Genomic DNA, 26,910 nt, shown 5'->3' with positions numbered 1-26,910 from the left:
CTTTTGTTTTAAGGGAAAAGGGGGAAGGCTGACACTGGAAGCCAATTTATGAAAATGCCCATGTTAGTAACTTCCTTCCTAAGAGTCCTGTAGGGAAAGGGGCGAGAGCAACTCGGCAGAGGGGGAACATGACACACACTCCTCTGGCCACGGGTAAAGCTCATGGTGAGAAGTCATACTGATAGCATGTACCTTTGATAAAAGAATGGTGCTATACTTCTACCTCCTGAAAACCTAGAACCCCTGCCTAATCGCAAGGAAAATATCAAACTCAAACGGAAGGGCATTCTACAAAACACCAGCTTAGTACTCCTCAAAACTGTCAAAGCCACCAGAAACAAGGAAGGCCAGAGACACGGTCACTATCTGGAGGAGCCAAAAGAGACTACAGGTAATGTGAGATCCTGGAGGGGGTCCTAGAAGAGAAAAGGAATGTTAGGTAAAAGGGGGGGGGGGGTAAGGAATGTGACTAAAGAATGGACTGTAATTACCATTAACGTATCAGTATTATGAGTAGTGACAATGTACCACACTAACGTATCATAGTCACATTCCTGGATGTGGGCTACGGGGAACTGTCATACTATTTTTGCAACTTTTTAGTAAATCTGAATCTCTTCTAAAATAAAAGATATTCTTTAAAAAAAAAAGGTTACAGTATATCTGAATGGTGATGTTACAGGCAATTTCTTGTCTTAATTTTACTTCTCTGTGCTTTCTAAGTGGTCGACGATGAATATGCTCTGCTTTTGTTATCAGAAAAAAATTCAACAAACTTTGTTTTAAAAAAAAATAAATGAATGAATGGGTGTCTGGCCCTTTGGAGACAGAGTGCTATATAAATAAAAGTATAATTAGAGTCGTTCCTTGGGCAGCGATTAAAACCCACTTTATCATTCTGCTCCCAGGAGGCTCTCGCCACCAGGGCCTGGCACTCGGCCAGGGGTGGGCGGTGAGCCTTCGCCACCTGCCAGCACTTTTCCCGGCTGTGCTGGGCTCTTGCTGGCAGGGCACAGGCAGAGCCAGGGCAGTGGCTGCAGGACCAGAGGGCTTGTCCCAGGTGAGGAGACACTGCTGACTCAGAGACACCCTCAGGCAAAGCCGCCCCTAGAAAATCCTGTTCAACAGCTTCCAGGCCATTGTCAGCCTGCTCCAGGAGTCAAGAAAACCAAATACGGTCCTCCGGTCCCCCGTGCCCACCATACAAAGATAGACAGGACTGGGCCAGCCAGGACCACTTGCTTGCTTGGCCCCAGGTAAGGTCATCACCATTTAGGCCTCAAACAGTTCTGTGCAGCAGCTACAGTAGCCCCCCACCCCCTACCCCCAGTTCCGCTGTCCACGGTTTCAGATACCCATGGTCAACCACAGTCTGAACATAATACATGGAAAATTCCAAAAATAAACAATGTATAAGCTTTAAATAGCAGGCTGTTCTGAGTAGTGTGATGAAATCTCGCACCATCTTGCTTCGTCCCACTTGAAACGTGACTCATCACCTGGTCCAGTGTCTCCATGGTGCAGACGCTGCCGGCACGGCAGTCACTCAGCCACCATCTCGGTTGTCACATTTGTCACATGGACTGTCCCAGCATCGCAGTGCTGGTGTTCAAGGAGCCCTTATTGTACTTAACAATGGCCTCAAAGTGCAAGACCAGTGATGCTGGCAATTTGGATTTGCCAGAGAGAAGCCATGAAGTGCTTATTTTTAGTGAAAAAGGGAGTATAGTACAGTAAGATTCTTTGAGACCAACCACCTGCATGCAACTTATATAACAGTCTATTATTATAATTTTGATTTTGTTGTTATTGTTATTAATCTTACTGTGCCTAATTTATACATTAAACTTTTTCACAGGTATGTATATATAGGAAAAAAAGTGTGTGTGTATAGCAGCACATATACATTATCTATGTACATACATACACGCAGTTGAGTACTATCTGTGGTTTTGGGCATTCACTGGGGGTCTTGGAGCAACAGTATCCCCTGTGGATAAGTGGAGACTTCTGTGCTCTCTTACTGTAACTCTTTTAAAGCTGAGGCTCAGAGAGGGTCCCTGAGGGTCAGAAGCAGAATATAACCTGACCTGCTCACTCCTACACCAGAACTACTTGTCTCTAATCTCTTCAGGGATGGGCTGCACCCTTGGCAGATGGCGGGACCACCTTTGGGGGACAGGAAGCTGGAGGAAGAAAGCGCTAATGGCGGGCAGCAAACCGTCAGACTTCCCACAATACCGCGCCACTGCCTCCCAAATCCCGAGGGCCAGGGGCCAGGGCCAGCTTGTCAGCCTCAACCCATCCTGAGCACAAATTCCAGCTTGGGATCACAGCAGCTGTGGGCCTGCTCTCCGGGCTCTCCTCCTGTTCGGTTTCCAAGGCTTCCTCCCCTGTCTGGTACTCAATTTGTACACGAACGAGCTCCTGGTGAGGGCATCAGAAGCAAGGAACAGGGTAGAGGCTGTGCTGAGTCATTTCTAACTGCATGGGATTGGGACTAGATTCCCTCAGTTATCAACAAAAACCATGGGAAGGGACAGCTCAGCTTTCTAACACGTACAGAAAGGGTCTGGTTCCTTTATTGAGGCATTGAGTTGTTGCCTTCCAAGTGGTCTGTGCACTTATTCTAATCATTCTTCCTGAGCTCATCCAACTGTTCAGAAATGGCTCTCAGAGCCACCTTTGACCGGAATTGATCAGCCTGCCTGAGTGCCCCAAGTATCCCCAGCACAGACATCCCAGGGACTTCCCACTGTTTCCAAAATCCAAAAGCCAAATCCGGTTTCAAAAGACTAAAACCTGCCCCTCTGAGGTCACGCCCAAGAACCCCAGGCACTCTGAGAAATGGTTGCACAGTAAGAATCACATCACTTTCCCAATTGTTTGTTCTCAGACACCTGCCTTCATGGCCAAAGTTCCTGTGTGTTGCTCTCCTCTCTCTCTGCCTCTCTTCAAAGGCCCTGCACCATTCCTCAGAGAGAGGGGGCATGGATCACCCCCACCCACTCACCAGATCTGGCTCTGCCTTCCCTGGAAGTGGGCCCCTGTCCCTTCTTCCTCCCAGAAGAGCCCAGGCACTGGGACCAGCCCAGGCTCCATTTGCCCCACTAATGAGCCTTAAGTGTTTGCCTTGGGTTCCCGCCAGTCCTACCACTACGGGGGAGGGGGAGGGGAGCGCATGAACAAAGCTCATACCAGCTGAGCCCTTCTAGGCCGTGGGAGGGCTGGCACCGGGGCTGCGTGGCACAGACCCACCCAGGGGCACAGCCAGGCACCCATTTGGGTCCCCCTGCCTTTCTCCCCCCACCCCTTGCCGCCATTCCAGGGCATTCCCAAAATGCAGATTCTTGGCACCACCTACTGCATTGAAATCCCAGGAGACTGTGAGGCCCAGGGAAGGTGAAGAACCACTGGTCTAGGAAAAGATGGGAATTCAGGGCTGGTTTGTGAAATTCTGTACACATGCGTTTTTCTAGCAAGTCCACAGCTTTGGTGAAATTCTCAGATTAAGTCGATAGCTCTCATACCCCAAGAGGCCAAGAAGTTCTGGTCAATGAGATGATTTCTAAATGCAGCTCTAGTCTGAATTCAGTGACTCTGTTAAGGTCCATCAGGGTGAGTCCACAGGAGCCTCTCCTTTTACCAAACTTCTGAGCAAGTCTGGGAGCTCCGATGACACAGAGCTAGGCTTAGGGACACGGGCTTGGTTGGGGAAGGCCAGAACCCAGGGGACATCTCAGAATGCATGGACTGAAAGGCCAAAAGGACCCTTTTCAGAAACCAACCTGTGGGTGAGAAAGGTGAATCTTCACCCATATCCAGCTTTCTCTCTCTCTCTCTCTCTCTCTCTCTCTCTCTCTCTCTCTGTGGCCACACAACTCAACTACATTTTTCTAGACTCCCTGGCAGTGAGAAGGTGCCATCAACTAAACTCTGGCCGGTGGAATGTGGGATTCCCACATCATGCTCCCCTCTCCCCCTTGGACGCTGTGGAGGGCTCAAAGGCATCTGCAGGTGACCGAGCCACAACACGGAAGGAACCTGGGCCCCAAATTACTTTGAGGCGCAGAGTGTCCCAACCACCAACCCACCTGGACTGAGCGATTTATTTACGGAAAATAAACCTTTGTGTGAAGGTACTGAAACTTGGGGGTTGTTTAAATCAGCAATCAGCCTTTTAGAACCAATACACCCTCCTCAGGGACCCCGAGCCCAAGAGTGCAAGGGTAATGACATGTTCAATAGCAGTTAGTTCCTGGTGCATCAGGGCTAGAACCAGCGTCTCCCAGCCATGGCCTTGGTCAGGGGGACAGGACGCGATGACCGCACACCACAACTGGGCAACACCAATTCCCAAAAAACTTTATTGTTTCAAGTGGCAAAATGTTATTGGTCTCTGTGGGGCACCTGGCAGGGCGGAAGGAGACCTGGGGTGGGGCTGGGCTCCACCCATTACAAAAATCAAAGGCTTTTATAAAAAATGCTATAAATTGGTATCAAAAGAAAACCCACAGGAGGCTGGAGAAGGAAGCAGGAGGGAGGTGGGTAAACAGCGCAGAGAAGGAGGACCAGAACCTTGGACCACTATCAACAGAATCCAGGCCGGAATCCAGGCCAGAAGGAAAGGTGTGGGGGAAAGTTGGGCAGGTGATACAAAGTGCATAAATGTGCCTCCCCAGATGCTCCTCAGAGATGGAGGGGAACAGAGGCTGCAGCCTGGGACATGGGGAACTCCAGCCACCTCCTCGCCGGGGACCCCACAGGAACAGGCACTGCCTGAGACCGCCAGATGGGAAGGACCTGTGCTGGGTGGGGAGAGAAGAGCTCAGGCGCCAACCACAGGGGCGGAGGAGATGCTTCAGCTCCCTTCCCCTGTGCCTATCCTGGATCCCCAAACTAAGCCCAGGCATAAGGACGGTTCCTGGTGGGTGCCCCCAGGGGTGCCAGCCCAGGAGGGCTGGTGGAGCACACTCAGGAGAGCCTTAGGGCCCAGCGACCATCCTGGAACCCAGGGATAGAAGCCCCGCTCCTTGCCCATCCACGGCGAGACACCACCCTGTTCCGTGGACAGAACTGAAGGAAAGTTGAGGGAACCACCGAGTCTCTAGAGCTTAGCTCCATCTGCCTGCTTCCAGCCCGGCAGGGAAAGGGGATGGAGAGGGGAAGGAGGGGCCCGCTGTGTCCTCCAGGGCATGCCTTGCTCATCCCTGAACCCCACTCCCCAAGCCCAGGGACCTGCCCTCACGTCAGTGACTTCTTAGACCTTCTTCTTCTTCAGCTTCAGGGCTTGTAGCCAGTTGGGCGACGATCCTTCTGACCTAGAAGGCAGACGGCAAAGGTCACAAAGCAAAACTAAGGGAGGCTGAACAAAATGAGGTGTGGTAGGAATAGAGCCCCCACCCCCACCCCTGGCTCCACCCAGAAGATGCAGCCCAGAGCCTGGCGGCAGAGACAGAAACCCTGCCACCAACTTAGCACATTTACTTTGGGACATGTCAACCTTCTCCCCAAACTTCAGTTTTCATCTACATAAAGTGAGGTTTCCCTTTTTAGGCCAAGACAGTAGGGTCAGTCAATGCCCCTAGTTCAGGTCACCCACCCTGAGGATTTTTCTGGCTTGGGAGGTAACACAAGGGGCTTCCCCAGCCCCGGGACCTTGCAGGACTTGGAGCGCTGGACCAAGGACTCCTTCTGGCTTGTCTTGCTGTCCACCGGCTCCCCCTCCTCAGCTGAGCGGTTCCGGGGGCGCAGCTTGGCCTGACAGACAAGTCCAGGGGCAAACAGATGTCAGAGGGACAGGCTCAAGGACTCACAGGAAGTGCATGCAGTCCCCAGTCAGGCTCAAGCACCTCTGCAGTCCTCTCACTCAGGTGGACGGGAAGGCACTTAATGACAAACGTCCCCGAGAGCTGAGCGCTGCCTTGCACACGGTAGCCCCTCAAAGAGATACTGTTGAATTGAATTCAGGCTAACTGGGCTGGACAAAGCCAGAGGTGACTTCCAGCCCTCTGCCTTGGCTCATTCTGCTTCCTCTGCCTGGAAGGCCTCCCACCACCAACTCCTGTGCACGCCTCAAAGGTGGACAAGTGCTGCACGAGGCCTTCCTGCTGCTGTAGAGCAACTTCTCTCTCTCCAAACAGGCCCGGCCCCTCCCATGACCCCTTCTCCATTCACCACATCTAACTACGGGCATGGCTTTGTCCCCCACCATTGCATGAGGTTCTGGGACATGCCACAGCCTCGTTCCTCCTTCCATCACATTAGCACACAGCATGGGGTCCATCAGGGTCCTCCCCAGAGAGCACAATGAGAGGAGAGATGGGACGAAGGAGGTGGGGGAATGAACAGATGATGGAGAGAAGGCGGCTGGAGGCAAGGCGCCCAGCTGGCCAGGTGGCCAGATGTGTTTGCTAACTAATCAGATCGGTACCTTCAGGGCTGATGGGCTCAGGCCAGGGAAGAGGTTGACTTTCAGCCCCTTGGTGCCCAAGGACATCCGGGTCCGGCGGTTCTGAGGCTCCTCCACCACCTCCTCGTCTGAAGATGGCACCCGAGAAGCTCGTGGCTCTGCAAGACCCAGAGAGGGCTCAGCACAGTTGGCAACCCCACGCCCCCACCACCGGGCACGCCCCCAGACACCAACACAGACATCAAACACACGCCGGCCCTACCGGTGGAGTCCTGGAACAGGCGTGCGTCCGAGTCTGCCACCTCCGACAGGCCCAGGGTACCGCCGGGCCGGATCGCCGGGGCCCGGTGCCCACGCTTGCGCCCCAGGTTGGCACGGCTCCGATACATGGCACTGTCGAGGACCTCAGTGTCCTGCTTGAGACAACAGCAACACCACTGCCATCGCTGCCCCGTGGCCCTGCCCCACCCCACAGGAGCCTCTCAAAAGCAGCTGGCTGTGAGCAATCCCTCCTGCAGCCAGGGGCCCCTGTTCATGCGACTCGCCCCCCACCCCTTTTCTGCCTCCTGGATTGAGACCCCTCAGAGTTCTGAGCAGCTGGGGGGCCCCAGGCACCCGGCTCTGACTCCACCACTCTCACCCCTCCACTATAGTCCATTTGCTGCCCTGGCTCACCCTCCACTGACCTCGATGAAGGAGAAGTCTTGACTCGGGGAGCTGGGGGGAGGGCCTTGGGGGGGCCGCCGAGGAGGGCGCACGGGGCCCTGGTCGCCCCGCCCGGCCCCTGCAGGGCCCCAGGTGCCGTCCACCTCTTCTGTCCGGCTGGCTTCACCATCAGGCTGGGGCCTCCAGGAGGGCAGACGGCCCCTGGCGGGCTCCAGGGGCTCCCCTTGGTCATCCGCTGCCAGGGTTCCTTCCTCTTCCGACAGACTCCTCAGGCCTGAAGCTGCCGACTCCCTCCGGGCCGCTGCCTTGGAGCTGCTGACAGCCAGCATCTCCTCCAGCAGGCCCTGGGAGCCAGAGGGGGGCGAGCGGGCCTGGCATCCACCAGGGCTGCAAAGGAGACAGACCAGAGGACAAGGTCACTGTGGGGTCTCATCTCCCTCTCCCGAAGCCCCTTTCACAAGATCTGCCCCCCGCCACCCCTCCCTCCTTTCCATGCTTTTCCCAGACTCCTTCGGGAAGGACATGGTCAAGGCCTCACACAACACAGCACAGAGGGGAGGAGCTGGGCCAGCCTGGCAGGTTCAAATCCTCCGTCCTCCACGTACTGAGGCTTTGGGTGGGTCCCTTCACCTACAAAAGCTCCTAACTTTATAGTTCTGTTGGCGGTATGAAATGAGAATGTAAAGCTCGAGTCACAGTGCCTGGCATTCAGTGTGTGCCCTGCAAATGACAGCTATTGTTACTACTGCGGTCGACGTTGTTGATGCTATCCATGTGTCCCTCCCAGGGGCACGGGCCAGGGTGCACACTCGCACTGGGATGAGCCAGGCGCTGGCCCGGCGGCATGTAGCGTCCTTCCACATGCCCCAGCCTCACAGAACAGGCCAGGCCCTGCAGACGGCTGTCGGTGGGGATACGCTGTTCCCTCACGGTGCCCCTCCACTCACTCTCACTCTGCTGGAGCCGGCCTGCTCCCCTCCCCCAGCCGCCACCCCTCCTCTGCCCTACAAGCCCAGGGCTCCACCGGTGTGCCAGCACCTCCCCCACCCCGCCCCTGCCCCTGCCCCATTCCACCCCTGCCCCTGCCCCATTCCACCCCTGCCCCTGCCCCATTCCACCCCGAGGCTGAAGTTCTCCCAGCCAGTCTGTGAGCAACTCAAGGGCAAAGAAATGGCCACTTTTGCCTTTGTGCCCCCAGCTAGCTGGCCCAGGGCCTGGCCAAGGGCAGGGCTAAGCAAATGTTTGCCAGTGAATGAGTAGCTGGGTCACCTTACATCTCAGCACAACTTAGGCATCTTCTGCCTGCTGCTCCCTCAAAACAACACACACACACACATGCATGGTGCGCGCACACACTCACTCACTCACACCTCTGAGTCCTGAAAGCAGTGGCCACACCTGACAACATTTAAGATAAAGTAGGGAAGATACACTACTGACTCTGTGACCTCAGGCAGGTCACACCCTTCTCTCCTGCAAACCAGAGATGATAATCATCCCTCCCTGTTAACCTGCAGCTGTAAAGATCAATGAGGTCACCTGTGCGGCCAAGCACTGCACACTGCAGAGTTCTCTGTGGCCTGGGAAGGGAAATCAGGGCAACCACTGGCCACCTACCTTCTGCCACCAAGAATGCTAAAGCTTTCTGAGGCTAACTTTACAGTGTGAGGCTCAGAGACGCCTAGGAACCCAGGAGCCTCTGGACTCCTAGTCCTGTGCACTCACCGCGGCCCCTGCCGTCTTCACTGCCTCCTCCCCAGGCTCGTCCATCGCCCCCTCCACAGCCTGGGTGCCCAGAATGCTCAAGGCTCAAGCACCTCTGCAGTCCTTTCACCCAGATGAACGGGAAGGCATTTAACAACAAACGTCCCCGAGAGCTGAGCGCTGCCTTGCACACGGTAGCCCCTCAAAGAGATACTGCTGAATTGAATTCAGGCTAACTGGGCTGGACAAAGCCAGAGTGCTCCTCAGCTCTCCCGGGCAATGTCAGGGCCCCATCATCCTTTCTTGTCCCCCTCCCCTGCCTCAACCCCAAATGCCTTCCCGACCCCTCCACCACCACCCCAACTCGCTCTAGACCAGGGGTGTCCAGCCCGCAGCCCAGAATGGCTGTGAATGCAGACCAACACAAAATCATAAGTTAAAACATTATGAGATTTTTCTGTGATTACATGTCTCAATGTATTTAATGCGTGGCCCAGGGATGCCAAAAGGCTGGACCACCCCCTGCTCTAGACCCTTCCTTGTCCCTCCTGCCCCTCCTACTACTATCAGCCCCTCCACTTATAAAGCAGCCCCGCCCCACATCTCCCTCCTCTTCCCTTCCTCCTTTGGAGTCCAAGGTTGGGAAAGGTCACACCATCTCCTCAGTCAAGCAAGACAATGAATCCAAATTTCAGTGGATGGAAATGTTAACGGAAGACATACAACGCCTTTCTGCACCTTTTCCAGGTGTAAAACAACCTCAGCTGGTTTTAGAACATTAAAGTCCCTGAGACAGACTGTGGTTGGCTCATAAAACTACCAGTGTGTTCCTTCGGAAAGTTCCTTTTCAGCAGCTGTGTGGGTAGAGACCATGGTCATGGGGCCAGGTCCAATGTCCTTCAGGTTCCTAAACTGTTGCTTCTTCTAGGCCTTAAGGCGGGGCAGGCAAGAAGCACCGCGTTGCAAACCTCCTGAGACAGTGAGTGCGAGCCACTGTGCACTCCACTCCGGACCTGGAGTGGCCAAGGCCAAGACAGAGTGCTCCTTCCCACGCTCAGGAAAGCATCCGTGGTCCCTGGCCCAGGAGCACCTGTGGCTTCGGAGTTGAGAGGCCTGTGGCACAGCCATTGGGCTCAAGCGGAACCCACCGGAAACCACCCAAAGGTGTGACGTGTGCCATTCCGTTTTGTCCAGCACAGTCACAGCACCACCTCGCCAGGGAAGCCGACAGCACAGGCTGCAGGGAGTCACACCCCAAACATCACATTCATTCAGAGGAACTCAACCTGGATGCACGTCATAGTTCAAGTTTTTAAAAAGTCAAAGTCAAAATAAAAATTCACAATCCAAACTGCCACAATTTCCCAAAGAGTGAAAATCCTTGGGGGAAGCTGGCTCTTCCCTCCCCAGAAAGGTTGCAAATTTTCGGACAGCTGGCACCACCTTCCCTCCCGCGTGGGGATGGTGTTCCCCTTACCTGGCTCCGGGGGCTTCTCCTGTCTCCATTCTGGGGTCTTCGGGGCAGGACTCCAAGGAAGGTGAGGTGTCATCTTCACCTTGGATCTCTGGCCCACTTGTCTCGCCAACCCCCAGCTCCCTGGCCTCCATGGGGTCTCCGGTCTCCAGGCCAGGGCACAACAGGCCAGTGTCCCTGAGGCCTAGCTCTGGGCACTGGCTGACTTCTCCCACCCCGTGCTCCCTGGCTCCGCTTGGGGCCCCGGAGGGCTCCATACTCCGGGGCCCCGGGTCCTGGGCCCAGTCCATCTGCCCCACTCCACAACCCCGCGGCTCCCGAGAAGCTCCAGTCTCTGAGTCACATGGCACCTCCAAATTCCTCAGGCCCAGGTCGTTGCCCCAGTCTACCTGGCCCACCCCCAGCTCTCTGGAGCTGCTACCTGCCCCCACAGCCATGTTCCTCAGACCGAGGTCTGGCGTCCAGTCTGCCTGGCCCACCCCACGCTCCCTTGATTTAAGGAACTCTCCAGCCTCCACACCTGACCAGTCGGTCTGCCCCACGCCACTCTCCCTGGCCTGGCTGTGGCCTTCTACCTCCCCCACCCCAGCCAAATCTCTGCCCCTCACCCCAACATCAGAAGTCCAGTCTTTCTCCCCAACTCCTATCACCCTCGGCTCCTCAGACCCCTCAGTCTCCAAATGGCTGGTCAGGTCCATGTCTCTCAGGCCCAGGTTGTCGGACCAGCCCATCTGTCCCACGGCATCCTCCCTCGCCTCACTTGGACCCCCGGAACCCACGCAACTGGACACTTCCAAGTTCCTGAGGCCTAGCTGGTCAGCCCAGTCCAAGGGCCCAGCTGAGGTCTGTTCGGGAGACGGAAAGTGGCCACCTCCCATCTTGCCGGAAGGGCTCAGGCCAGCACCGCTCACTCGGTCATTGCCAATAATGCCAAACTGATAGCTCCTCTCGGTAGCCTCCACGCAGAAGTCTCCACTCCAGTCTCGCTGCCCTGGGCTGAAGGCCGCCTCTGGCTGGGGCACAACACTGAGGCTGAAGTCGCCAGGCCAGCCTCGCTGCCCTACTTCCCGTTCTTCCAGGTCAGCTTCGCCCGGGCTCTGGCCCCCTGCCTGGCGACTCTCCTGCAGCCCTCCCACCTCCTGGCTGGCACCGCTGTCCTGCCAGCTGCCCTGGTCCCTCTGTCCCAGCGCCCCATCCTGCACCTGGGGGCTGCTGGGGCTGAACAGGCCCCCCGATGCTATCTCCTCTGGCCGGCCTGCATCCCTGCTGGCTTCACCCAGGCTGTCTCCTGCACTCGGAATCATCTTCCCAAACTCCTCATCCTGCTGTTGGGCTTCCTCAGGGCTGAACCTGGCGCTCAGGGCTCCTGTCCCGAAGCCTCTGTCCTGGGGGCCCAGAGCCACGGAGCTGCCACGACTGCTGTAGTCCCTCATCCAGGCACTCTTCCCGAAATCCTGGTCCAGCTGCTCAGGACCCCGGCTGCCATAGGTGCCGAGCGACGAATCCCTCTTCCCAAACTCCTGGTCCTGCTCATCGGCATCCTGGCTGCTGTACCTGCCAAGATGGTCCTTCCCCACTTCCTGGCTCTGCTTATCGGCCTCCGGTCTGGCGTAAGTCCCCAAAGAATCTCTCTTCTCAAACTCCCAGTCCTGAAGGCTCGCATCCCGACTGCTGTAAGAACCCAGCGAATCTCTCTTCCCAAATTCCTGGTCCTGGAGTTCCGCGTCGCGGCTGGAGAAAGCGGCCTGGGAATCCCTCTTTCTGCACTCCCAGTCCTGAGCACCTGCCTCCTGGCTCTGCTGAGTGCCCAGCAGGGCTGGCTTTCCAATCACCCGGTCCTGGGCTGCAAGGCCCCCTGGGGTGGACACCACGCTCCCATCCGGGCTGCCGGCCTCCACGTCCTCCCGGCCGATGCCTCGCCTGCTGGCCCACTCCCCAGTGCTCCCTTCTCCCACTCCTTGCCCACACTGGCTGGACCAGTCCCTCTCTCCAAGGCCCGGGTCCCCTCTAGGGCTCGCACCCCCAAGGCCATAATCCTGAGAAGTGTCTTGGCACCAGCTGGAAGGGCTAAAGTTGCTGGGCTGTGGGTCTGCTGCAATCCCAAATTCACTCTGCAGATCTTTCTGGGCCCAGCCAAGAAGTCCCTGAGAAACAGAGAGAGAGACAAAGAAACAATGCTTAAAGTCAATCTAGAATGAGAGTCAGTGCTGTCTGGTGCCCAAGGGCCACCCTTTGGCAACAGAAAGCCTGGGTTTGTGTCCCAGCTGCGTGACCTTCAGCCAGTCACTTAACCTGGCTGAAGGGTCCTCATCCTTAAACAGGGTAATGCCTACTGCACGGGCGGTCAGGGAGGATTCAACAAGATCACTGAACCCAAGTTCTCAGCATAGAGCCAGGCACAGAAGGAGCACTCAGCAACGCAAGCCATACTCAATCACTGACCCTAAGGTCATGTTTACAGCCCTTGGGCAACACTTGGCTACCTGCCCCGGCAGAGTGGTCTTCACACTTTTCTTAGGAGAGGACAAGACTCAAAGCCCATCCACCACCTCCTTTCCACTGCGAGATTCCACCACCACCTCAGCCAGTCTAGTCCCCAGGAGTTCCCAGCCCCTCCCTCCCTAAGAAAAGCACCCTCCACCCAGCCCTCCCCAGGAAGACCCCTCAGCCATCCCTGGGTCCCTGGGGGAGAAGGGCTGGGCAGGAGAGGGGGAGACAGGTCAGACAGCCTTTGACACAGGAGAAAGACCCAGCCAGGGCTCCCTGCAACCCACACCCCACACTCCCTGACTCACTCCTGAGGGCGGGCAAGCCCTGGCCTCAGGGCTGCGCAGCCGGCCAGCCTCATCCCGAAGCGCTGCATTGGCCAGCAGCCTCTTCAAAATAGACATGCTGTGCTCCCCGTCCCCAAGCCCGGCCATCGTCCCTGCCCCCCACACCCGCCCCAGGGAGGCTGGGTAAGGCAGGCACCCCAACAGGGCTGGGCCACTCCCGCGCCGGGACCTGTCCGACGGCTCTAGCTCCGGGCTCACCCTGGCCCCGCTCCCTCTAGAGCAGCTGCAGCTCTGGTGGCCCCGCCCAGAAGCCAGTTGAGTCACCCACATCCCGGGACAGACACACCTACTGCAGGAGCCAGCCAGTTCTTAACTCCTTCCTGCTCCTCCTCTTCCACTCCCTCCCCACCCCCAGGCCCCTGGCTCCTCCTTCCTCCCAGCCCCGCCCCTACCAGCCCAGGCTCGGCTCGAAAATACAGTTCAAAAGCCACCTGGACCCCAGCCCTTAAAATCAGAGGCATCCTGGTAGGAGAAAGGGCACTGGGCCCAAGCCCAGCCGCCAACTTGCTGGATAACCTTGCACAGGCTCTGCCAGCTCTGGCTGCCTGTGTACAAGGCAGGTCTTGAGCTCCATGGCAATAACCCTCATAAAAGCCAACACTTACCAAGCACTCACAATGAGCCAGGCGCTATTGTCACTACTTTACAAGTACCATAGTTCATTTAGGCTTCCCAATCACCCTGTGAGGTAGAGTTATCCCCATTCTACAGATGCAGAAACGGAGGCACAGGCAGAAAAGCAACTTGCTCAAAGTCACACCTGGCCAAACAGCAGAGCCAAGATGAACCCAGGCCATGTGCTTCCACCACCCCCTCTAAGTGGCTGCGCTCCATTGCCTTTCACAATACTCATCCTAATTACAGCCTGAACACTCAGCGGATGCCAAGCACTGAGCACATTCCACATCTCACTTTACCTGCACTACAACCCTAAGAGGTAAATGTTATTATGAAAGGACTCTGAAGCTTAGAGGTTAGGGCACATTCCCAAAACCACTCAGCTAGTAGATGCTGGAATCAGGTACAAGCTCTGGCTAAATCCGAAGCACCGTCCCACAGCCCCTGCAAACAGCTTTGCGAGGCTGAGCAGCTGTGAGGAGCACGTCCACAGGTGCCCTGCTCTCCGTTAATACCCCAAGCTCTTGACACACAAAATCCACGTAGTCCACACTGAAAGAATGAAACCCACTGAAGCCCTGGCTTCCATCCCCTGAGGCCCCCACCCTCCGTGCCCCTGTCCTCACCTCAGAGCAGGCACTTGGGGTCTGTGTGTCCTTCAGCTCAGATCCAGCTCCCCGCCGTGCGCTGCCGGCATTAGGTGGTGGTGAAGCCAGGAGGTCATCGAGCCAGCGGGAGCTGCTGCAGGGGTCAACTTGAGCCTCTGTCCTGGGTTGCGTAGTCTCCGCCCGGGCCAGGGTCAAAGCCCCCTCCTCAGCAGGCAGTGCCTGCCCAGGGTCAGGGGTATCAGCAAAGAGGACACAGGGCTGATCAGGGGGTGCTGGCTGCTGCTGCCCCAGGACTGGCTCCAGGACGGGTAGGGCGGCCTCCCTGGTGGCCGGAGGGAGCAGGGACTCCTGTCCGGCCAGGGGCTCCTGCTCCTCGTCTCTCTCCTCTGCCTGTAGCAAGGCCGGTTCAGGTGGGCCCCCTGTTGTTGGCAGAGGCTCGAGGGGAACAGCTGAAAATGGAGGCTGACTCTCCCCATCACCTTTTTGGCTTAGGAAGATGTCCGAATCATCTGTCTGCACCCCGGAACCAGGTCTTCCTGGTCCCTCTGGGGCTGACCAGGCCCCTTGCCTCTGCTGGGACACTCCCTCTCTGCTGGATGCAGCCCAGTCAGGAGCCTCGGTGGCCCCGGCTCCAGCAGCCTCGGCTTCAGCAGCCTCAGTGGCTTCAGTGATGGGGGAGGGGGGCGGGGAGTCCAGCCGCCATACCCCTGGCCGAGTGGGGAAGGTCCATTCAAAGGACTGTGACAAGCTCCAGTTGGACCCTGATCCACTCTCAAAGGGATGATCCAGGGCTGACTGGCTCCCCTGGGTCTGTGGCAGGTGGGCCAGTGAGCCCCCCAGCTTCTCCTGGTCTTGGCCAGGCGGCTGGAGCACCCCTTCAGAAAATCGGCGCTGAGCCAGGCTGGTGGGGCGGAGGTCTGCATTGCCCCTGGCCACCTCCTCGCTGGATGGAAACGTCCGATCGGGATCAAGCAACTCACCCCTCTCCATCAGGGGCCCAGACAAGGTGACTAGAGGCTGCTCTGGGCTGTGGCGCCCCGAGAACTTCTCCACAGGGGGGCTGCCGGGTCTGGGGGTCTCTGGAGCTCCCCTAGCAGGGAGCTCTGGGCTAGGGGCACGGCAGGAGCCTTCGTCGGGCAGGGCCACAGTTGGGGATGATGGAGCCACAGGGAGGCAGGGAGAAGGCCCGGAAGCTGAAGGACTCTGGACTTCTGGAAGATGAGAGCAGGGGGGAGAGCTCTCGTCGGGTGAGTGAAGCCTGGGAGAGCCGGGGGCTGGGCCTGAGGCTTCGGCAGGAAGGCCTGGGCTGGTGGACCCTCCATTCTCTGAGGCGGGGCCTGGACTGGAGGGGACCCAGGGCTTGGAAACCTGCAAGAGAAAGGTCGAGAGCCATCGCTCACCTTCAGGTGGGCGGGGGAGGCCCCTGCCAACCTGACACAGACCACAGGTCAGCTGCTTCTTCACACTCTCTCTCCACAGGCAGGAGAAAACCAGGGTGTCTCTCAGGACAGCCAGGAAAGATTAGTTAGGGCTTCTTCAGTGTCTCAGAGTTCTCAGACCCCTCCTTTAGGCCCTCCCCCCAGAAAAAAAAAACACAGTCCAATTCACCTATGACCCACACCACTTCTCATGATTCAAACCCACCCACCTACCCACCCCAAAGCTCATCGAAGGATCTCCTAAGTCCACGGCTCATGGTCAAGAGCACCAGCTTTATAAAGACGAAAGGATATTCAGGAATCTGACCATCTAGGCATGTGGGGGTTCTGCCTCAGAGCAGGACCCCAAGCCCAGCACGCTGGGGGTAGGGGTAGGGGTGGGCGGGGGGATCTGCCCACCCTGCTCTGTGCACCCACCACCGGTCCAGTGTGGCCCTAGCAAGCAGGCAGGCCTTGGGCTTCAGCAAAGGCCCTGGGGGACGTGAAAGTTCATGGCACGGAGTCGCCTGACACTGCCTCTCGTGAGCTGTAAGCCCTCCCGGACGGCGGTCACTTGGCTTCTCTGAGCCTCAGCCTCCCTCCCCTTCTGTCTACTGGGGCAGGTGGCAACAATGTCCCTCTCACAGAGTTAGGGGAGGAGGAAGTAAGACTTGTGTACGTGGCCTCTCGGGACAGGACTTATAAAGAATGGATACTCTGGGACAATGCAGGGGAGGAGGACTAGGGTGCAGGGAAATGACCAGGGGGTGGGGCACAGGGGGATATGGGAAAGGAGGGGAGTAGAGGGGCACCAGGCACCTGGCACTGCTTCACTGCTCCACTCAGCCTGGCCCCAGACGAGAAGTGAGTCTTCTTCTGTCTGACCTTTGCCCTCCCCAGAGGTCACGCTTTCCTTGCTGTCCTCTATGGGGCTGTGGGCCTGGACGGAGGAAGGTGTGTCCTACTTGCTTCTCACGCCCCTTCCATTCTCTCTGTGTTCCCAGTTCCCTCTTCTCTACAAAGCTCTAGCTTTAAAGCTCACACCCTCCTATTAGAGCCCCTACAGACCCCCCCATGCCCTGAAAAGTGCAGGCCGTGGATCACTGCATCCCCCCAGTACTACCCCTGGCACAATCTGCAGTGACTTCGGTCAACCCTTCCAGCACCCTGGCTCAATTCCTCAACCTCTCCTTCTCTGGTGACTTTGTGACCTGCCTCTCTGTGACTTTGTCCTTACCCACAAGCGCAGCCCTCCACGACCTCAACTTCAAGTCTCCCCTCACCCACTCCCACCTCCTGTCTGTCCAGGTCCCTCTTTCCATTCCCCTGCCTCCCTCCATCCTTCGACCCCTCTGGGAAGCATAGCCACTAACCCTTCCTCCTTCTCACCATCTCCCAATCCCCTGCTGCCCTTACATCTCTCCTTACCACCCTTAAAGTCACTTTTTTTTTACACAGCCCTCAACTCCCTCCTGCACCCGACTGTTTAGCCTGTTGACATACTGCTCCCAAATGCTCCCAGGCAACGCTCTCTCATCTTGCCTCCTCAAACCTCAGACACCTCCTCCCGCCCGCTCTCAGCTGAGGACCTCGCTTCCCTGGGAACACAGAGGCCAGGGCAGGGAACAGCCCCAGTCTGCCACCTGAGGTGAGCCCAGATCGTGGAGTGTCCTTGCTCGGGGCTAAGGCCAACCCCTCCCTCCTCTCCTGCATCACTGATTTTTCCTCCTCTCCTGGATCATTGCCATCAGCACACAAACCGCTTTCATTTCTTCCTCCTTAAAGAAAAGAAAAACACTCTTGCCCTCACCTCTCTCTCTAACTACCCCTCATTTTCTTGGACATGCTGTCTACATTCAGAGGCTGTCTACATTCAGTCTCTGTCCCCATACTTTGTCCCATTCTCTCTTGAACACACCCCACACAACTTCCTTCTTTACCACGCCACCTAAGTGCTCTTGTCAGGGTCACTATGTTCCCCTGTCAGTTTCTCAGTGCTTACCTTCCTTGACCTGTGAGCAGCGAGTGACAGCTCATCTGCCCTCCTCCAGTCCTGGAAGGTGGCTCCTTCTGGCCTCCAGGACTCCACCCTCGCCAGCTTCCCTCCTACCTGTCTGCTGTTCTGTCCTGTCTCCTGGGCTGTGCCTGGGTCCTCTTTCCTCCAGTGCCCCACCTACTCACCCCCCTCGTGATCTCAGCCAGCCTTAACTACCATCTGTATGCTGATGAGACCCTGGAACTCCAGACTCAAATAGTCAACTGCCCACTCAACATTTCTATGTGGCTGTCGAAAAGACACCTCAAACTCAACAAATCCCGAAGTGATCTCCCATCTCCTCCCATCCTGCTTTACCCTTAGAAGTCCCCACGTCACTAAATGGCAACCTCATCCTTCCGATCGCTCAGGCCAAAAACCCTGGCATCATCCTTTATCTTGCATGCACACTAGCGCTCTCTCTGCTCGCAATCTATCTGCAAATCCTGTCCTCAACTTCACCTTCAACTTCTACCCAGAACGACCACTTCTCGGCATCTCGGCATCTCGGCATCTCGGCATCTCGGCATCTCGGCACAGGGTATATCCAGGGCCCATCGCCTCGCCCCTGAATTATTCCAACAGCCTCCCCGGCTGGCCTCTGCTGCTGCTCTTAGCTCCCTGCAACCCAAAGGGCCAGGTGCCTCTTTACAACTCTCCCCCAAACCACTCAACGGCTCCGGTCCCTCTTTCAAGCCAACATCCTCCCACTGGCCTGCAAGGCTCCACGCCTCAGTCATCGCCTCTCAATACTCGCTACCACCCAGCTCCTCCCTTGTCGCCTCGACGCAGACAGCCTGGCTTCCTTGCCAGGGAGGCACGAAGTCCTTTGTCCTTGCAGCTGCCTCTGCCAAGAATGCTCCTCTCCAAATATCCTCACAGCTCCCTCCCTCACCTTGTTCGCAGAAAGGCCTTCTCCAAAGACCCTCACCCCAGCTCTCTCTCCTTTCTGGGGTCTCCCCAGCACTTGGCTGACTATACGTCTGCTGGTTTACAGGGATGCCGGGTCCATGCTGGCCTCCCGCACTGGAAGATGAGCCCCCGGAAAACAGGGATGGCGCATGCTCTGCTGTCTGCTGTTCCCCCAGCACCCAGCTCAGAGTGGGTGCTCAGTAAACATGTCTTAGGTGGACGAGCAGAGTCAGGCCTCCACCGCTGGGCAGATGGGCAGCCTCTGAGAGCAATAAGGGCTCAATGACTCAGGAAAGCGGGCCGACTATCCTCCCAGCACCCTACGGTGGGGAGAAGTGAGGATGTAACAGGAAACCCCCAAGGAGGGACTATTCCTTGGCGCCCGGAGAAGGCAGCCTGGGCAGGAGAGCACTGGAGTCAGACAATTCAGATCTTGCCTCAGCCCCTGGCTAAGTTACTTAATCTCCGTGAGCTTTGGCATCTTTATCTCTCACGTGGAACCAACAGGGCCTACTAGCCTGAGTGATCTCAAGGATTAAGCTAGTCAGCATTCCAGAAACAGGCCCAGCACACAGTAGGTACTGGATCGATGGCAGTTGTAATGGATAATTACTCTAGGTAACCAGCAGCCTCATGGCCTGAACCGCACTTGATCAAGAGCCCTGGACTGAGAGTTGAGAAATCTGAGTCCCAGGGCCAGCCCTTGGGCAAGTCACATCCTCCTCGACCCTCTGTGCCCCCCATCTTAACTACAAAGAGATAGAACAGATGATCTCAGATAACCCTTCCACCTCTAAAATACTATGATTCCAATTCATAACAGGAGGATAACTCACATCAGTAGGTACCTCAGAGCTGGCAGGCTGAGCCAGGTCCCCGTTGAAGGTCCGCTCCAAAGGGGGGCTCCTGGAAGAGAGAAAGACAGGAAATGAAGGCACAGGACTAAGAAGCCAGTTGTAGATGAATAAGGGGACAGAGCTGTCTGATAAGAGTCTGCCTAAGTGACTTAACAGCACCCGAAGTTAACAACCCCACCCCCACCCCCACCAAGGCATTTTCTCCTAGCCCTGCCTGGAACCCCTGGGAGAGAGAAGCTGTACGGTTTCCGCAGAGAGACTGTCCCAGGGGATAGTTCCTATCCCTAACTGCACATCAAGGGTTAAATTCCCCTGGTCCCTTTAGAACAAGCATTCTGGCAGCCCAGACCTCTCTAGGAGTCCCTAAAAGATAACCCCTCCTTCCCCTAGCCCATTAGGGGTTAACGTTCCCCTCCAGCCAAGGAGAACACAGCTGGTCTAGCTGCCCTGCCAATACTTCTTGAAGGATCGCAGAGGGGAGGGAAGGGGGATGAGTGATTTTCCAAGGTTGAAGTTGTTCCTCTTCCGCTCAGCTCTGAGCCAGGGAGGGAAGGGGAGAGGGGTGGACCCAGCCTGGAGCCCTGGGACAATGAAGGGTTAATTGGGAGCCCTGCCCTCCAGGTACTTTCAGGTGAGAAAAGGCTGGAGGGCAGGGTAGGGCAGAGGCCTTCAGCTTTGGGCTCAGACCCGTGGCAGCCCTGCCCTTCCCAGCAACAGGAGGGGGCGGGGAGCCTCTGGGCGCAGCACAGCCACCAAGGGCCCAGGGGGCCAAAGGGCCTCCAGCAGGCTCTCCCTTCCCTGGGGATGGCCCCTGTGCAGCAGACGGAACCTGAGATCCCTCAGCCTCTTCCTCCAAGGCCCTGTGCCCACCACCCAAGAGGTCCTGGCCAGCCTTCCTTCACACTGGCACCAGCTCTGAAGAAGGGCTTGCATGCAACAGTCTCCAACCTGACCGTAATCTCTGTTCAGTGACACTAGCTGGCCTGGTATCAAGGTGTGTTCACGTCTAATCTCTCCCATCAGACTCCTACCGGGCAGACTGTGCCCTTCTCATCCTGACACACACACACACACACCTGCACCTGGCACACCGCTCCACGCCCAGCAGGAGCCAGCAGTTAAGAGCATATGCTTTGGAATCAAACAGACTCGAAATCAAACCTGTGTCCCTGTTGCTGAGGAACCATGGGAAGTCACTTTTGAATCTGCTTCCTCACTCTTTTTTTAAAGTTAATTGTTTTATTTTATTTTTTTAGAGAGAGGGGAGGGATGGAGAAAGAGGGAGGGAGAGAAACATCAATGAGTTGACTCTTGTGTGTTGCCGCCAATTGGGGACACAACCCAGGCATGTGCCCTGACTGGGAATCAAACCAGTGACCTTTCAGTTTGCAGGCTGATGCTCAACCCACTGAGCCACACCTGCCGGGGCTTCCTCATCTCTAAAATTGATCTACTAGTCTGTTCACTGAACAGAATGGCTGTGGATTGAAAGAGGCAAAATTCAGGTCTTGGTATGAAAAAAAATAAACTTCCATACTGTGCATTTGAACTCCGCCATAAACACACATCAACTCTGTAAAGAAAATTGTAATCCTAAAGAGAATAGAGTCATAACACTGTCTGCTGGCAGAAAGCGCTGTACTTTAGACCAAGGTCTGCCCACACTCGCAGCACACGACTAACCTAAAAGTTAAAGTCACAGTCCCAGATGGGGCCACCCCCTTGGTCCTCCATGCTGCAACAAAACAGACAGCCTCCCGCCCCTCACCTCTCCTTGGGGGTCTGGCTGTGCTCTTCTGGGCACTCCGTGGGAGATTTTGAAGCCCCCTCCTGGGACCATCCCCTGGAGAAGGTCCCACCATCCTCATCCATGGGAGCAGCAGCGACGCCATAGGTCCTGGGACCGTATCTTGAGCTCCCATCGTGGTTAAAGGTGAGGCGGGAGCCCCAGAGGCGGTCAGGGCTGGCGGGGACCTCCTTCCGGGGCTGCTCCATCTTGGCAAGGATCTCTTCCACTGTGGTGGCTGCAAAGCGCTCTGAGGAGGGACGGAAGGGGGCAGGGGCCTTCCGCACGCCCCCCGGGGCAGCACAGCGAGCCGGAGGCGTCAAGATTGGCATCTCTTCTTTCCCAGAGTCCTCTTTCCCAGGCTCCCGGGTGGGCTCTCCTCCTGTAGAGGTCTCGGCCGTTGGTCTTGGAGCAAAGGGAAGAGGACGCTTGCTGCCACCATAGGGCTGGGGTCCTGCCAGCATGTTCATCTTCCGGGCAGAAGGTAGCTCGGCCAGAGGACCCCGGGGGGGCCGAGGCCCGACAGACACCAGCAGGCCAGGCTTGGCAGGCAGGGCTGGCTTGGCAGGCAGGGCCCGAGGTTTGGGCTTGACGGGGGGTTTGGCCCGAGGGTCACCTACCAAAAGGAAAGGGTTGGTTGGGGAGGTTGTCAGAAGAACCAGGAAGCAGAACTTTATTTCCCACCCTCTTAACCCAAAACATTGACGACCTTCTAGGCACAGGCCACACGTCACCTCTTCCATGAAGCCTTCCTTAATTTTCCATACACATCCCAGAAGCATCTTCTGGTGTCTCCAAATTCCCAAAATATTTAGTCAATTCCCCCTATAAGCTAAAGCTACTTAAGGGCCCAGCTGGCACCTTATTTCTCCTTGCACCCTACTTTGCATCTAACACACATTCCTGTCAAACAAACGAATGAATGAGCAAATGAACCAGTAAATAAATGCCTACCTACCCGTATCAAGCAGAGGGGCCAACACTTCCCCAATCCGGTCCTGTCCTCTTACAGGACACTCTTCCATCCCGCCACCTACAGTGAACCTTTTATCCCAGCTGGTCCTCCCCGCTCTGCCTGCCCCACCCTCAGCCACACACCTGGGGCCACCTGCCCACTGCCATCCGGCCTGTGAGGAGGAATGCAAACCTACTATTGACCTATCCCACACAAAAGTATATAAATCTGCTACAGGGAAACAAACAGGACCAGGAGCCTGCCTTCTGTATAAGGCATTCCAAAGCCAAATAAAAGACCTTGGAATTACTCATGGACACAGCCCTTCTAATAGAAACCTCTATCACCCACTCATTCGGCTCAGCCTAAGCAAGGAGTCTAGACAGCAGCCAGGAGGCCTGGATTCAAGCCCCATAGGTGCACATCATTTCTCAGGCAGGCCCCACTCTCCTCCTCTTAAAACACTCAGCTTTACCCACATGATTTTGAAGGTTAGCCTGTTCTTATCTGCGGGAGATCTGTGCCCTCGAACAGTTCTGAAGCGTCTCACCAGGAACTGAGAACCTTTCAAACTTTCACATTCACCCGGCATGTCCTTAACACTCCTCCCTCACTCCCACCTCAACAGAATCAGCATTCGCCACCCCTCTCCAGGAGAGAATGGGGTTCAGCCTCTGTCCCTTGCACCGTCCTCTCAGCCACCCCACTCCACCCTGCACCCACAGGCACCTACCTGGCTCAGAGCCAGCAGATGCCAGCTCCTCCTCCATCTCCCGGGGTGGCGGGGAAGCCATGGCTGTGCCTTCCCTGAGAGCAGACACTTTCATCACATGCGGCAGGACCTGCATGAGAATTGGGAAGCAGAGGGGTGTGAGCTGGGGTGGCTGAAGACCCAGGAAAAGAGAGAGAAGGCAAGAGGGCTGGGCGTTGGCAGTGGCTTAGCCAGGGGAAGTCTGCTACTTCTAGCACAGGCAGAGTGTGGGACAGGAAGAGGGAACTTCAGAGGGGGCGGGGAGGTCATGGGAGGTCCCTAACAGCCTATCCTCAACTCTTCCCAGACCACTCTCCAACTCTAGTCTCCTAACCCTAAAGTCCTGGAGCCGCAGGGAGCTGGCCACTCCTCCCTCCCCTGGCGAGCTCTCCAAGACACCCCACTTACCGTTCCCAGGGCACCCTCTGGGTACAGCAGCCCCGCTAGAGGTATCTACTCAGGGGCAGGGCAAGAGGGCCCCAAAGTCTTGCTTCTTCGTGAATCACCCAAGGGAGACGGGAAAAACCCGCTCCTCCCCAACCTGGGGCTCCGCCTCACTCACTGCCTGCCTCCCCTTTCCTGCTCACCCTCCTTCCCTCCCTCCCTCCCTCCCTCCCTCCCGCAGCTGGGAGTGGTTCCCTCTCCCCCCTTTCCCCCTCCTCCTTCCACATCCCTGCCCCTCTCCCACCTCCCTCAGAGCTGTCTCATCCAAACACGGAAAAATAAGGAATAAGAAGTAAACATCTGGAATACATTTTTTTCTTTAATTTCTCAATTGCTTTGGCTTCAGCTCGGAATTTGATGAGGTAAAGCCAGGGCCTAGTCCTGTTGCCATAGCAATGGCCTCCCACTGGATTTCCAGAGCCGCGCCAAGAGGAAGGAGGAGTCGGCCGGGGCCTGGGCCTGGGCTGGGAGAATGGGACAGGGCTTGAGAACATCCGGGGGCTGGGGTGGCCTGGGGGAAAAACTCCCTGGGTTCCCTCTTCTAGGACAGTCAGGGTAGGATGGCCTCAGCCTCTGAACTGAGGGTCTGTGGGCAGCCCTCACCAGCCTGGGGTTGGCCTCGGGGGTTTTGGGAGGCAGAAGACATTTTAAACCAAGTGTCAGAGCCCTAGGGCAGAAGCCAGTGGGTGTCCGTGCTCTAAGCCTGTACCCAGCGTGGGCTTGGGGTCTGATCCACAACCTTGTGCTGTGTGCCCTCAGACACAGTGCTTACTTCTCTAAGCTTCAGCTTCCCTACCTGAAAAATGGAGTTACCAAGGCTGTTGGGAGGCTTATGGGAGAAGGTGCAAGCAAACCGCTCAGCAGATGCCTCCCGCAGAAGTGCCCAATAAATGTTAGCCATTATTAGTCCAATTCCATTCAGTGGCACCAATGAGCAAATATCCTCGGTAACCACCTCCTCCTCTCCCCAGACCACTCCCTCACTGCCACAGGGCCCGGTCCTGTCACCTGTTCCTCAGACACTCCACCACCTCCTCGGTTCTCATCCCAGCTCCTCAGGCACCATCCCACCCACAGCGCCCCTCCCCCGGGCTCTCCAGACCAGGGGAGAGAGTCCTGGTCCCTGTTGTTCCAGAGGAAGGGGGATGTTTCCTAACACCTGGTATGCAGAGTCCCTGAGGACAATCTAACCCCCTCCAAACTGCAATGGGTGCTGCATTCCTCAGAGTCACCCACTCCTGCTGGTCTGGGGAGGCAGCACCAAATCCAAAAAGGGCCCCCTGATGCCTAACCTTTACAAAGCCCACCTACCCCTCACCTTTGACCCTGCCCCAGCTTGTTCCAAAGATGGAAGAGAGTGGAGAGAAACCCAGCACCATCAGTCCCCTTGGTCAGCCAACTTCCATGGAGCACGGCTCACTGTGGGTGGGTGAATAATTGTGCAGAGCCAGTCCAAGTGTGTGGGGGGGGGTACATGATAGAAAATATAAAATTCAAACACAGGATCGTTTCCTCGTCCTTGAACATTATTGCAAGGAACATGGTGTGGGTGGTTAGAAATGGGGATGAACTGGCCCAGAACCTAAACACTTTTACCTGGGGGCCTGATGGTCACCTCTGCTGTATGAGGGGGCTAAGCCATGAAGTGGGGGCTCGGTTTCCTCCAATGAAGCGGTGCCACAGAGGCGCAAAGGCCACTGCCAGGAAACCCAGGTGCCCAAGTCCGTAGCCAAAAGCTGCAGAATCACAGCGGCCCTGAGCACTCCCCACCCCAGGAGTCAGGGGGAGACTAGCTGAGCCCCGGGAGCAAAGGCTTCACAAGGACTGGGGAGAGGTGGGCAGCTCCAGCCCGGGGTAAGGGGCCTAGAGAGCGACGTCGGGGCAGGAGGGGTCGCCCTTATGGACCTTAGGATCTCCGGCCGGATCCAGATCCCGAGAGGTCGGTAGGGACAGCTCAGAAACTGCTGGAGGAGGGAGGGCCAACGGGAGAACGGAACAGCCTGGGGCGAGGGGCCCGTCTGGAGGGGCCCAGTGGGAAGCTCTGGACACAGAAGGGACAGCCAGAAGAGAAGGAGGAGGAGAAAAGGGTGGAGGTGGGGGGGGGGGGGGGGGGTGGGAGTAGAGGAGGAGGAGGAAGAGGAGGAGGAGGAAGAGGGGGCAGCAGAAACGCAAGACCGGTGCCCGGGATGTGAAGCAGCCGGCGAAAAGACGAGGGACTGGGGACGCAGACCGGGTGGAGGTGGACTGAGGAGGCTGGGGGCGTGCCGAGCGATCCGGGGGAGGGGGCTAGCACGGCTCCGGGGGAAGGGGGAGGCAGGGGTCCCTCCAGCAGCTCCGCCCGCCCCCGGCCCCGCCTCAAGTCCGCGCCCCTTCCCCCCTTTCTTCTGGCTCCGCCAGCACGAGCTCCAGGCCGTGCACCCTCCGCCCCCGCGCACACGCGCCAGCTCCCGCGTGCCCCCCGCTCCCTGCCGGCTCCCTGCTCCCTCCGCAACCCCGGCCCCTGCAAACTTTCCCGGTCACCACCCCGCTCCTCAAGCCGAGGTCCTGGCTGGAAAGCGCCCACTCCTTCCATGCGTCTCCCCCGCCCCCAATGCTGGACCCCGCCCCCTCCTTCACCCTCCAGTTCCCCGCCCCCCGCGCACTCACACGTTCCCCCGGGATCTGGCTCCGCTCGGCTCGGGCTCGGGCAGTCTCCGCCGCGCCGCGCCGCTGCCGCCGCCGCCGCCGCCGCCGCTGCAGCCGCCGTCACCGTGGACCTAGCCCGTGCGAGCCCGGGCGGGGCCCCGCCCCCGGCTCCGCCCAGGCCCACACCCCCAGAGCGCCTCATGAATATCCATGAGTCAGTGAAAACCCGGAGCGGGAAGCCCGTGCCGAACACGCCCGGCCATATGCAAATACTCGCGGCCCAGGTCCTCAATTATTCATGACCCTCGCAAATGAGGGGCCCGCCCCGCGATCAGAAGCGGGTGAAACTGACGCAATTCAGCCGTTAATAGCTATCGGGCAAAATGGCCACCGAGACGACCGGCTAGAGAGGAGACTGAAGGCTGACGGCCCAATCCTCGGGCCCAGCGGCCTGAACTGATTGAAGCACCATAGAGTCAAGGCGAGAAAGAAGGTAACCGCTGGCCGACTGAAAAGACTTCCTGGGGCAAACACCTGAGCCTATGCAACGTGGCCACCCCACGTGTATAAATTCAGATTTAGAGCGGCCAAGAAGATTGGAAGCTCTATTTTACTAATCCTCCTCACCTGTCTGCTGCTATGTCCGCTTCCCAGATACAAATTTTTCCCATAATTTGGTGGCCCTTTCCTCTCCTAAGAACAAAAGCCTCACCCTACTCCACCTCTCCTACACCCCCATCAGACTATGCCCCCACCCCCACCCCACTCAACCTCCAAACTCGGGGCTCAGGTTTCCAGTCTGGTTGCAGAG

At 57.1% G+C, this 26,910-nt stretch overlaps 1 protein-coding gene across 2 annotated transcripts; it reads right to left on the bottom strand.

Annotated features, from left to right (window-relative positions):
• Positions 1-4,362: 4,362 nt before the first annotated feature.
• Positions 4,363-26,218, bottom strand: TNKS1BP1 (tankyrase 1 binding protein 1). 2 transcript variants are annotated; one of them, XM_054563778.1, is made up of 12 exons: positions 26,121-26,218; positions 23,013-23,121; positions 21,307-21,940; positions 19,518-19,587; positions 14,335-15,684; positions 10,260-12,400; positions 7,099-7,465; positions 6,675-6,825; positions 6,434-6,570; positions 5,603-5,760; positions 5,249-5,321; positions 4,363-4,803 (listed from the first exon to the last, which is right to left on the bottom strand). In XM_054563778.1, exons 2-11 carry the CDS (start codon positions 23,104-23,106, stop codon positions 5,261-5,263), a joined length of 5,163 nt encoding a protein of 1,720 aa, XP_054419753.1. In that variant the 5' UTR covers positions 23,107-23,121; positions 26,121-26,218; the 3' UTR covers positions 4,363-4,803; positions 5,249-5,260. The 2 variants fall into 2 exon arrangements, with proteins under 2 accessions (XP_054419753.1, XP_054419754.1); XM_054563779.1 differs by lacking the exon at positions 26,121-26,218 and adding an exon at positions 24,793-24,893.
• Positions 26,219-26,910: the final 692 nt, after the last annotated feature.

This window comes from Pteronotus mesoamericanus, unplaced genomic scaffold (assembly GCF_021234165.1).
Source record: "Pteronotus mesoamericanus isolate MK-2021 breed Mesoamerican mustached bat unplaced genomic scaffold, CSHL_Meso_final scaffold_83, whole genome shotgun sequence".
NCBI classification, from domain to species: Eukaryota; Metazoa; Chordata; class Mammalia; order Chiroptera; family Mormoopidae; genus Pteronotus; species Pteronotus mesoamericanus.
This window is presented reverse-complemented; position numbering and strand designations above follow the sequence as displayed.

Excerpts from the sequence above, each read along its gene's own strand:
- TNKS1BP1 (XM_054563778.1), bottom strand. The coding sequence starts at position 23,106 with ATGAAAGTGTCTGCTCTCAGGGAAGGCACAGCCATGGCTTCCCCGCCA. Across the intron at positions 7,466-10,259 it reads GGAGAAGCCCCCGGAGCCAG|CCCTGGTGGATGCCAGGCCC; the intron begins GTAAGGGGAACA and ends TCTCCTTTGCAG. Across the intron at positions 6,571-6,674 it reads CCTGTTCCAGGACTCCACCG|AGCCACGAGCTTCTCGGGTG; the intron begins GTAGGGCCGGCG and ends TGGGTCTTGCAG.